This window comes from Nicotiana attenuata, chromosome 5 (genome assembly GCF_001879085.1).
Source record: "Nicotiana attenuata strain UT chromosome 5, NIATTr2, whole genome shotgun sequence".
Lineage (NCBI taxonomy): Eukaryota > Viridiplantae > Streptophyta > Magnoliopsida > Solanales > Solanaceae > Nicotiana > Nicotiana attenuata.
The window spans coordinates 22,861,661-22,874,987 of NC_031993.1; the positions used below are offsets into that span (position 1 = coordinate 22,861,661).

Consider the following 13,327-nt stretch of genomic DNA (forward strand, 5'->3'; position numbering starts at 1 on the left):
TATATATATATATATATATATATATATATATTTTGTATGTTATATACAATTTTATACACTTTTTCGACTACTGAGTAAATATTTTCTGGCAGACACTTAATTAAAGGAAAATTATGTTTTTAACGTTCTTTAATGCACAAAAATAACTTTGTGACTTCACTGTTATAGGGGATATTCAACTGTTTTACTGTGAAAAAAATAGTTTGAATTGTGGATTGTCCCATTTAATACTCTTGCTGATCCTGTTCAATGGAGCTCACAGGGAAGCTTAATGAAAAACCTTTCTCCTATAAATAGGGGGTTAACCACACCCATGTAAAATGTTGTACAACAATCAAAAGCAATAAAATCTCTATTTGAACCATTTTCTCTAACAGAAAAGAGTATATTTACACAACTATACACTCTGATAATATCAAGCCTCGTGGAACTACCAAAGGAAACAAGAGAATTTTGGACTAGTCTCGCGGCAATCACCATGCTTCTATTGCCTTAATATCTATGCCGGAGCAGATAACCCTTAATGAGCTCCCTACCTAGACTGGAACCATGCAATGGTGATGAGAGACTACTCACATATCTTCACCTTACTACCTTTTTTTCTCTTATCAAAGATTAGCATCAGCTTTGTTACATCAAGGGATAGTTAAATATACCAAGATCCCAAGAAGAGCTGGCTCGCTTACTGTACTGGTTGTATAAAAGAAGGAAAAACTTTGGCAGCACAACTTCCATCATGCTTGACCAACAAAATTCCTAGAAGCTATATCTTGTGTAAGTTTCCAGCTTCAAAAGAATTGTTAACAGGCTATAATTACACGCCTCCCGCATCTGAACTGCTACAAGCTTGGTTTTGAAGGACATTACCTCCAAAATCTCCATCCAAGCTCATTTGTTGAACTTCTTGTGGAGAAAGAATCTTGATGCAGCGGACACAACTCACAAATTCCCTGAAGATATCATATGACAGTATAGAATATGTAAGTCAGAGGGCATAAGCTTCTTGTGCAGAAAATGCAAATGCACATAATTTATGAACTTACTCCCAAGGGTCATCACCAACCAGGAGAACATCGTTCTCGTGATCCACATATACAAGCTTCCATCCTATTCTTTGTCTGTCCTCCAGTTGTCCCTCTATACCAAATCTACGAGCCAAATCTAGCTTAAGTTCCTCATAGCCTGAGTACCGTCCGATATCAATTGATCTTCCCACCGCACCACGCTTGTACACCTTTGAGATATGATGAAAAAAAAAGGTTATAACTCTAAGAAACAATGACATCCAATTAAATCACCCTTACAAGGCTACCAACCTTGGTATAAGTCCGCATACGGGGAAGTTGAGACGGTGGGTCCCAGGCACCTCTATCCATGAAATTACCATCATTGATAGTAGAATCAATTGAATTAAAGGTCATATATTCGGAAGCCATTGAGGCCAAGAGTTCAGGCTGCACTTCCTTGGGGTTTTCATAGCTAGAGAGCATGCCTCCTCCTGATGAGAGATTGTCGGAGAAATCCTTCCTTGATCCCATTAAGCTTTTTGTGATCAAAGGATCAGGCATCATAGGCATCCCTAACTGATTTTCCATATTTGCTCCAAAAGCTATATCATTCCTCGAGTCACCCTGAACTTCCCCGTCTGGACTATCTCTGAATATCAATGGCTGAGAACTGGAAGATAGTGGTGGATCTGTAGTCTGCTGCAAATGGACATCATTTTGGGAAAGGCAAGCTGAAGTTGCTGAAGATGAACTATCCAAATAATCCAATTGGTGTCCTGCAGTGTTAAGAGTTTGAGGTGCCAAAAACCCATGGTTCTGGTTCTTGGAGACGTTTATTGACGGCTTAACATCAGTTTTTTGTTGCAACTCTTTAACCAGGTTGCTATTAGCAGACATAACTTCTAATCCACTCGAATTTAAAAGGGGTCCAGAATAGTGGGTTGTTTCATCCCGCACACCTGTGCTTTCATGGATTCGACCATTCAAATTTTGATGAACTACATTTTGACAGTTGTTAGTGGACACTGAGGTGGACCATGATGGGACTTCATCCATTACAGGCTGCCCTCCGCCTGCAGTTCTTGTTAAACTACTACCGTTTGTGGTAAGCTGACAAGTCGTTCGGGGTAGAGAGTATCCAACTGGTCCAGATAGGTCTGGTAAGATTCCAGATTGCTGCTGCTGCTGAAGCTTTGGTTGCTGAGTTGGCTGGACAAACCGAAGATTGGACTGGCTATTTGTTCTTGTCATCTGCTGCTGCACAACCTGCGAGTGGGAAAGTGAAGTGGAGGTGGACGTGGTTTGTGACGCATCCAACATTTGGCTTGTTGCCAGTGACCTGGAAAAGTTCTGCGATACATCCAAGAACTGCTTCTGCTGATCCTGGATTGACCCAAGATGCGAAGATTGCTGTAATGCAGATTGTTGTGCTAGAAGTGATTTTTGTTGCTGATGCAGTTTCTGTAGAAGTTGAAACTGTGCTTGATTTTCAGAGAAGTGATGTTGGTTAACTGGATCTGGGGGCTGGGACGACATGAAATTTTGCTGCTGACTTTGACTCAGAATCTGTTGTTGTGGCTGTTGCTGCGGTAGGCTCTGAGGGAGGTTTCTCTGCTGCTGGTTTTGAATTGATTGTTGCGGCGGAAGAACACTCTGAGATTGCACAAGACTCTGAGCTTGCATAAGTTGCGCTTGAACTTGGGTTGTAGGCAGTGATTGATTAGTTGAATTTTGCCTTGGTTGCTGGCCGATATCATATAACTGTTGCTGTGATTGCATAATTGAATCTAATGAGTTGAGTGTTGCCGCTGGTAACTTCTGGAGCTGGTCAAGCTGTTGTCCCTGTTGGTTTGGCCTATGAAACTGCAAGTTATGCTGCTGCTGAAGTTGAGGTGCTGGCAAACCTAGCTGACGTGATAGGTCCGCTCCAGCTAGGTTTTGTAGAACAGAACCAGATAGGGAATTCAAGTAGTTGGACATCATCGGGTTAGTCAGAGAAGGGTTTTTTTGCATGTTCATCCATTGGACTAAGCTAAGACCGGGCAGACCTTGAGGATCTGTCATGCCAAAGTCATCACCAAGCCATGGCATTGTCCTCCTGAATACACCATCCATATCAGAACAATCACCATCTGCAAAAAAGTAATAGATCTCTATTGATTAAGAATTTGATAGTTAGTATATTACATATGCAAATGACTGTTGAGTTGAAAGCATCCTTTCTAGCAGATGTATATTTCATATTTTACGTCAGCATTAGCTTATCAGAAAAACTTCAGTATTCAAGGACCACAACAAAGGTAACTTGGAGTTCAAAGTTTCTTTATTACTTTTGTCGCTTAAAAAGGTTCTCCTTCTTTTTTTTTTTTTTGGGGGGGTCAATTTTCTGTACAAATATCACCTATTTATAACTAGGTTAATCCTTACTATCTTGTTGTTTTTATTCTGCTTTTATATGACTTTTTGGTACTGTCCCTTCTTGTCTATATTTTCATTAACGTGGTGCTTATGCTTTCTTGAGCCGAGGGTCTAGTGAAAACAACCTCTCTATCCTCACAAGGTAGGGGTAAGGTGTGCGTACACACTACCCTCCCCAGACCCCACGGTGTGGGATAACACTGGGTATGTTGTTGTCGTTGTTGTTGTTATAACTAGGTTAATCCTAGGTCCACCTCCTTGTAACCGGTAAAAACATTCTGATCAAACATTCTCAGAGGAAACCTTCATAAAAAGACAAGTCCGCATTGGCCGGAAACAAGAGGCAAATTCTAACTGCTCCACATTAACTTTTATTAAATGGAATTCTGTTAACAAATTGCTCAACTACCTGGCATTCCAGGTTGCCTTGGACGCTTGGAGCTGAAGAACGGACTAGAACAGATTAAAAAGGGTGCTGTTATAGGTTCAATCTCCCAAATAGACACTCGGTTGATCCTTTCCCCAGCAGTTGACTCATCCCAACCGACCTAATCAAGATAGGTGTCAGCTGAATAAGTTGGACAAGTTAGGGAGGAAATTAGAGAGCGATAGCTCCACTTTTTTTCTACCTGCAAGTTCCTCCATTGAGAGTTCTTCCACCTCACTGGATCCATATCACTGATGCCAGTAATTGTTCCCATATACCTTCTAGTTCCAGATTCTTCTGTCTCAAACATCATGCGAAACCTCATGCCAAGAGATACCTGACTGCTATAAGTTGCTTTGTAGTATTTTGCTAAAGGAATCACAAATTCAGAAGGACCAGCCCTGTTCATATTAGAGGCTAGACTGTAAATCTCATGATAGGAAATATCATCAAGGACTGAAACAATGGTAGCTCTTGCGGTTATTGATGCACATATAGACCTACACAAAAATAAATACACTGACCTTGGGTTATAAAACACAGTGAAAGGGCTGTTGTTTGCAGCTGCATGAGCTGCCGCTGCTAGGATGCCAATATGCATGCTATCACTTGACAACACTGATGACGATAAGTTGGTCGGCTGCCTGTTTGCCTTTCTAATTCCTAGTTGAAACTGATGCTTTTCATCCCTATTGACAAGGATTAAAGGGCGACAAGTAAGATTAAAAGCAAATGACCGAGTAGGAAGAGAGTACGACAAGTGTGTAGGTTCTGTTGAAGCCTAAAATACCCTTTTATGGTTTATCATGGAATGTACTTATCTTTCCATTATAGTCTATAATTATGACTACATTTGCCTGTTCCCAGATTTCAAAATTCAGAGACAATATTTCATGGCGGCATATCATTGCCATTTTCATACCTAATAAATAAGACCGAGTCACCTGCAAAAAGCCTTTTTCCGCTCACGACAAGGCTCCACCCTGTTGTTAGCAAGTGTCGTTTGGGTTGCCCTGAATGATGAGAGATAGGTAAGACACCGGAAAAATGCATAATTCTCTTTCAGCTATACTCAAGCTCATGAACCCACATGTAACTGCTAAATAAACCTACCTCGATAAACATGTCTAAAGGTCCATACGTTATCATGCAAGTCTCTAGCCACAAGTTCTTGAGCAGGTGGTTGCAGTGAGTAATCCTGATTATAAACAAGTAGTGTGTTGCACATATATAGAAACAACAGATAGAAACTTTAAATAAGAAAATAAAGGATCTTACCAGAGGAGGAAATATTTTCTCTGCTGCGCGTCGAGGCACAGAGAAACCTCCATGAGTGCTTGTATCACTTGCAGTCAAGGTCTTGCAAAAAAACTCTGGTTGTGGTTTATTTACTTTCATAGACAAATCTGACCTCAGTAATGCCTCCTTATCGAACTGCATGTGAAAAGGTCACGCCAACTGAGTTTTACATTAAATTAGAACAGGCTATACTTAGAAAGGAGAGGAAAACAACAAGATGAAACAACGAAAACAAAACAAAAAAAGGACTATTGAAGATATCAAGGAAGAGCCATACTGAAGGAACTGGTTGCAGTGTCATTTGGGCATACACTTCATCTGTTTCTGGATCAGCCTAAGTAACAAAAAGGATAATCGTTTTCTTAAAGCAAATAAATTGACGCATGACAACATTTATCAAGACAAGTCAACTGTGAACTATACATACATGCAGCGTAACATTGTGAAGAAGACAAATTAACTTTGACGGGAGATTTGGATAGTTTGGAACTTGAGCTTCCACATCTTTCTTGATAGACGCTGCAACCTGAAAATATACATGCAATAGTAAACAACAAATAATCAAGAGAGTTGACTCTATGGATTGAGAACGAATCGTTCCAAATGCGGAAAACAGATTCAGTTCTAGAACTGATAGTAATGTATAACAATAGACATAGAAATTACACATTCTTCTCATTTAGTTTAGCAACTTCAAGAAGAACATAGATTGACACTCACTTTTATCAATCCTAACTAACAAGAATAACTATATGCTCTTCTTTCAGCCATATGATACTTGGTTCTGTTATACTTGTAATCAATTTAAAGTCCCACCCCGCCACCTCCTAGAAAGGATTGTCTACAAGTTTTCGTTATGAGAAGACATTAAAAGAGTAACCAGCTTTGCTAATTGAACAACACTACTATCTCCATGTAGCCTAAAGTACAGAAAAAGCCCTACCATGTAAGTACAGTCGTGCAACACAACAAAACAGAGGCAGAGCCATGATTTGAAGCTTATGGGTTCGCGATTCCAAATCTCTTAAGTTACTGGGTTCTACGTTAATAATTTATACATATTCAATGAATTTCATTAGACAAATACATGATTTGGACCAACGCTACTGGGTTCGCCGAACCCGTACTATTCTCCCTCTGCCCCAGAACAAAAAAGATAAAAACGCAAATTACTAACAGAAAATGGACACGGAAGATACAATGCATACCACTAGTTAAATCAACAGTAACAACCGCGAAGTTACCAATACATGAAGTCAGTGATTAGGCTACACCCTGCAGCAACCCAGCCAAATGACATAATAAGGCGAATCTTAAGCAGGAACACCATACTAGCTCATGTTAGCAAACAGCCATAAAGATGCATATACAACTACACAAAACCAGTAAACAAGAAGGTAAAAAAGGTTAAATGAAAGACCTGTTCACTGTGGCCTTGAGGGAAGTAGACAACGTGGGTCCCAGCGACCGGCAAGTTCACCAGAGGTCCGGCGCAAGCTTGCCATAGCTCTGGGTTTATTCTCTTCTTCTCATCTGCTAACAGAAACCCCCCACCAGCCAATTCACAGCAGTTCATTAGTTATAACCACCTTCGTTCTCAAGAAAATCAAGGATTTAACTTATATACATTGATAACATAACAATTTTCCAATTCAACATAGTTTAACATGCTGTAACTGGTAAATCACCAATCCACACTTACTACACGCATAAAATGTAATTAATTTTTAATTAATCTGGTAGTGTAAAAGATCTTGTCAGCATATTAGGGGGTTGAAAAAAGAGAGCTTTTCTCATTCTTGCTAGATTCAAAAGCTATGAAAAGGTGAATCTTTTTCTCTCCTCTTTTAGTATCAAATTTTCCTGGAAAATTCACTGAAGAAAAATATCCAAGTTTGACTAGTACCTCCACCCCACGTGTAAGCAAGACAGTTGGGGAGTCTCTACTCAATAATTTTCTTGTCATTGGAGGAAAAAAGATAGGAAAAATTAAGAATAAAACAGAAAGGAAAATCATATTTTCCCGGAACTGAAAATCCTTAAAAACAAGTAAAAGACAAGAATGAAAAGAAAAAAAATGTCTTTTTGATTCTGTTATTCTTACAATGCCTTTGTGTATAAGACAGAGAAACTGACCTTCATTGCCAGAAGCCTGCTGAGTTCCGGCACCTGCACCGTTTGCCGGCGTCTTCATTTTCACTTATTCCGGCGACTCTTTTTCCAGCTGAAATGAGCACCCCAAAATAAACCTCACCGGAGATTCATCTCGCCGGTATCAAATCGGAGTTGCACTGACCCCACAAAAAATCCCAGCTCGAACAAACTAAATAATGAATCAAACAGAAATGAATACTATTTCTTCTCCTTTACATCTCTGAGCTCAGAAAAAAAGTAGTAAAGGAGATAGCAGGTGGTTTCCGGCGGCCGGAAGGATAATATTCCGGCGAAAAAGGTAGCCGGAAAAAGAGAAAAGTTTTGTGTTTGTTTAGATATTGGAGTAAAGAAAAAGTGGAGGGGACAAAGAAGCTTTGGGGAAAGGAGGGGATGTTGAGGAATACAGAGACCAAATGCTGCACTTTCACTTTTAAATTGCCCCCTTTTCTACACTACACCTCCCAGACACACTATGTATTTTCTTTTTTTACCTTTCTCGTTAATACAAAGCAAGCTTTTTTTTTTACTTTGTCCATGTCTTTGTTTGTTTATTTGTTCTGCTACTGTACTCATCAATTATATGTCTCTGTTTTTTTATTGTCTCTTTCCCTCTAACTATCTCTATCTCTGTTTATTAAGGTGGCCTCGCAAAAGTTTGACCATTGAGCTGAAAGAATGGCCAACTTGTCATATTTCTTTTTAAACTAGAGTCCGGAATTAAAATGTGGTTCTTTTGGACAAGTAACACCTTAATAGGTGTAAAAAAAAATGATATTTTTATATATAGCGCATTAACGTTAACTGTGCCGTTAATGTATAGCGCCGAGTATTTGGGCGCTATATATAAAAAGCTGTCACGCCCAGGTATAGCGCCCAAATACCCGGCGCTATACCCCCTTTTTAAAATAATTTTACATATTTACAGATATTTTCATCAGAAGAAGAGGGGAAAAAACATATCAGATGGAATTTCATAAAAAGAAAAGAACATAAGAAAGTCATAAAAATCTTATTATCTGTTACAAGTACAGATAGCAACAATTTTAAATAACGAACCTAACTTTGAAAAAGAAAAAGAAAAAGTCTATCCTTTTAATTTTCATTAAAAAAAATACAAGAAAGACATAAGTATAAGATATCTATCCACATATAGTTTGAAGAATTTGGCATGCCAACGATAACTTTCTTTCTAATTTGAAAAAGAAGTGATAAACAACAATGCTTTCTTTTTGTGCTAATGAAAGGGATACTTTATATTAAAGCATAAGAAGTTTAGTTATTACATAACATAGGGTAGATCATATAGCGATTGCCGCTAATCTGTCTTTATTGAAAGCATATAAAACAAAGTACGGAGGAGTTTTCCAAAATATTGTATTGTCTCCCTCCATTGTCCTTCCACTCTCCACTGCTGGCTGCTGGCTGTTGCCCTGTAAGAAGGATCCCCTAACCCATCCAAGAAGTTCACAAAAGTTGATTAGCGAAGAAAAGATAATTTTTTTTAAAAAGCAAACAGTATAGCTAGGGAAAAACAAAATAGAGAAAATAGCTCATCAAAGAAATAGTAAGTAAATGCATAGCCGTTAGAACCCAAGCCCAATATCTGCAAAAGAAAATAAATTACCTATATCACTTTTATATTTTTTTTTTAAACAAAAAAACCCGCACAACTGCACAAGCAAATAATGAGAACCAGAAGTAGACAAGGTATATGAGGAGCAATTAGTTAGCAGCTATATGTTCTCTTCCATGGAAACATATATATTATATAGGATTCTTGAAACTGAACTGGTTTTTGGAAAACAAAACATCATCATAACGGTTTAGTATTAAAGTCTCTTCCTTTAATGCATTTAGAAAGTTTATTATTTTTTCAAGAATTCCTAAAAACGAACTGTTATAATAAACGGTTGTTTATTAAAGTCTTCCACTTTAAATGCATTTATCTATATAATGTATTACATATTGTATTAAAATGAGAGAAAACTCTAAAAAATATAAGAAAATAGATAATTGCATTTCCTAGATGAGGAGATGTGCCACATCAGCTTTTTGCTGAAATGGAGATTTGATAAGATAGAAACCCTAACTAACGAGCGAGAAGAGAGAAGAAGAGCATGATGNGAAGAGTGTACGAGTCCGAAGTGCCGTTTCATTCAAGGGAGATTCCTTACATTGATAACTTGCCAACCGTGCCGGATGTGGAAGCTCTCACACGCAAAGCATAGCGTGGTCAAATATTACGTTATGTGTGTATATAGCGTGGTCAAAGAGTACGTTATGTGTGTTATCTTGTCGAACTGAAAAGGCTGTCCAACTGACATAAAGCTGTTTCGTACCTGTCGAAACCTTTAACACGCAAAGCATAGCGTGGTCAAATATTACGTTATGTGTGTATATAAATTAGGATATTAACAGACAAATTTATATTTTTTTATAAAACACTAATATTAAATCCGGATAAATTTAACATACTAGTTTCGAGAAGAAGAACCGGATATAAAATATTGAGGAAGAAGAAGCAGAATGGTCGTCTTGAAGAAGACGGCTCGTTTTTTAAAAAAAGGGGTATAGCACCGGGTATTTGGGCGCTATATATAAAAATGTCATCTTTTTTTTTTATACCTATTAATGTGCTACTTGTCCAAAAGAACTACATTTTGGTTCCGAACTCTTTTAAACTACCTAGTTTAGAGGTGAGATGAATAGGATTTATAACCCTTTGGATGGTTGTTATTTAGTGTATCGTATCGTATTATTAGTTTTAATATAATATTTATTTTGAGTGTTACTTAAATTTTATTGTATCGTATCGTTAAATTCGTTATTATGTAACGACAAAAAGTATTACTTTATATAATGACTGATTGAATGTGATTGCGTCCTTACCTTATTTTTTTCTCTCATCTTGCCTTTCTTATTACTAAATAAATGTATTTTATTAGTTACCCTACCTTTTTACGTAATTAATTTATTTCTTATCCTACTTTTCTTGATAATATTATAAAGTTATTCTTCACATTGTGGGGGCGTTACATTATAAAATAACAAACGATACAATATATCCAAATGTTGTATTCATCAAAATAATACAGTATAATACGATATATTATAAAATGATATGCAATAACATCCAAACAAACTGAGTATAATAGAAAAAGTTTAATAGGGAATATTCTTCTTTAATGAATCTTATGCAATAATAAATTCAAATTAATCGGAACTACAAAGCGAATACCAAACACCATAAAACAAGAAAAAGTATATTTCTTTTTGTTTCCACTTGTTTTTCTTTTTTATTCAATCTTTTTCTTTTCAATCTTCTTGGGATAAGAACAAATGTGTTTTTTTAACATTATTTCACATGATCAATGAAGGATCTTCAAATTTCCATGAATTCTCAAAATTACCCTTTTTATCAAGCATATGTCATGAATTGATCTACCTGACTACCTTATATAGCTATTAATGAAGTAAAGTGGAAGTTGATTGAGATAGAACTCGGAAGATTAAGGAAGTAAAAGCCTCTGTCCTTTTCAAAACTTGGGAGGAAGAGGAACAAGGATTTATTATTGCATCAAATAATATACTACGTATAAACTTTAGGGTATTACTAATGTGTGATTATAAATCGAACTTTAAATATTATTGAGAGGTTTCTAGAATATACTAGTACTTTTTTGCTTTATATACAATTGCTCCCATTTAAAAAGTGAAAAAACGAATTAATCGGTGTACAGTCAGACCTCTCTATAGCAGCATCACTATATAATAACACCTTATTATAAAAGCCAAGCTTTTCCAGAACAAATTTTCATGTTATGTTATAATATATATTCTCTATAACAGCACTTCGCTATAACATCCAAAATTATTCGGAACAAACGAGACTGTTATAAAGAGGTTTGACTGTATATATTAAAATCATTATCGACTACTTATTCTTTTCCACTCTACCTAGCACTCTTTTTTATTATTTTAAAAAATAAGATATTTTCATATTTTGAAATAATTAAACTTTGAATTTATTATTTACTCTAACAACATATTTTAATAGTCATAAAAATATCCAACATATTTAAGAATTTAAAAATCCTTCTTTAATTTTTTTTGTTGTACAATTCAACAAACTATACAAACATGCAATTTTCATGATCCAATTACGTACTTCGTCTGGTCCACAATAAGTGATTTTTTGGCTGTTTTCATACAGATTAAGAAATTTCACCTTTAACATTAATTAGCAATGAAATTGACCATATTAACCTTTACTATCTCTTCACATAAACACTCCTAACACATACTCCAACATTATTTACTCCAAGGACAATTTAAAAAAAATAATTAATTCATTATTGAAATCTGAAAAAATCACTATTTTGGACCACAAAAAAAAAAGCAAAAAATCATTTATTATTGACCTGAGAACTGAGAAGTATTACCGAAATAGCCTCTTGAAGTCCGCAAAAGTTTCTTGTTGGTACAATAATTATGCATAGTAAACTTCAGTCATTGGCACTGAAATTTACTGGCCAAAACATTGTTTTTTTTTTTTTTTGGTTTCCACCGGTGTTCGTTATTTGTAATGGAGCCCGATTATATTCAAATTTGTGCCGGGTAGAGCCTCATTCGGGTGGTAGCACTCCTTACCAAGGATTTTTCCATACCCAAGGCTCGAATTCAAGACCTTTAGTTAAGAGACGAGCAGACTCATCTACTGCACCACATCCTTTTGGTGGTGGATAGGAAAATTTCCACCGGGAATAATGCCTTCAAGCTTGAACTGTTGTGGTTGTATACCATCACTATCAGTCTATCACTTTCTTTCTGACCTTATTGCCCTCATTACTGATTACAATTACGGATCAATTGGTTATTTTTGTAGTGATTTTATTTTGTGCCTCACACAACTTTTATCTTATATATTTGTGGACTCATATCTTACACATCTGGTTCCACAAAATTCTGGGATCACACAGTTGTGAGACAAAAAAGAGGCCTCACACAACTAGTGTCAGTTGTGCGAGGCACAAAATAAAATTTTTCGTTATTTTAGGCTCTTTACAAACTTATTTTTAGTTTTATGACCTTATTCTTTTTTTACACATGAGAGATTTATTTTTACACGTAAAAGATTTGTCTTTTACACACAAGAGATTTAAAAATACCATTTTATTAAATTCAAAATTGTAAAAAGGTATGATGTCCAAATAGCACTTACTTACTACTACCACAATGACTACTAAATTCATAAGAAAACTAAAAAATTGACTACAGAATAAAATATGGCAACAAAATTTGGGGTTTATGTAGTACTCTTGTTATTATGTACATAGAAAACGAAAAAGCTTAAAAGTAACAAATAAAAAAGGGGGACATATATTATTTTCATTTATATAATTATCATTTTTCAGCAAAGAAACATATGTCATCCTCCTCTTCTTCTTCGTTTTTCCGGTCTTTACTGCTTACTGTGATTCTGATGATAGGCTATAATTGTATATTTTAGTCGCTTATTACACTCGAATTTACTGCACTTTAATTGAGTTTGCGCTTTAATCGTTAGTGTTTTGCACTATTTGTGTGTTTTATGCCTTGTAGGTGTGATTCCGAGCTATATAGATATTATGGAATGAATTTAAGTGATTTGAAGCTTTGAAGTCTGAGTAAAAGCTCAAGGAATTAAGCCGGGATCGTGTTCGGAGGTCAAATTTGATAATTAAGTACGAACGAAGACTTGAGGAGGCATATTGCGCACTGTTTAGTAAAATAGACATAACTTTATTCTCAGAACTCCATTTGGGCTCCACAATATATGGTTGGAAAGCTAACTCAATGAGCTACAACTTTTATGTTTTACGTTTTTCCAAATTCCAAACGGAACAGGGTGAAAAACCTCGATTTTGCCGCGACCGCGGCAGAACCGCGACAGAGTGTACTCGCGGACAACTGAAGAATCAGAGGGCATGTTTGGCCGCGGTTCCACCGCGACCGCGGCAAAACCACGGCAGGAAGCGAAAAT

At 36.4% G+C, this 13,327-nt stretch overlaps 1 protein-coding gene across 1 annotated transcript; it reads right to left on the minus strand.

Annotated features, from left to right (window-relative positions):
- On the minus strand, positions 269-7,825 carry LOC109225488 (auxin response factor 19-like). The gene is made up of 13 exons (XM_019390165.1): positions 7,288-7,825; positions 6,572-6,684; positions 5,579-5,677; positions 5,429-5,485; positions 5,131-5,286; positions 4,966-5,050; positions 4,775-4,865; positions 4,377-4,541; positions 4,055-4,253; positions 3,835-3,973; positions 1,317-3,139; positions 1,044-1,234; positions 269-950 (listed from the first exon to the last, which is right to left on the minus strand). Exons 1-13 carry the CDS (start codon positions 7,343-7,345, stop codon positions 815-817), a joined length of 3,312 nt encoding a protein of 1,103 aa, XP_019245710.1. The 5' UTR covers positions 7,346-7,825; the 3' UTR covers positions 269-814.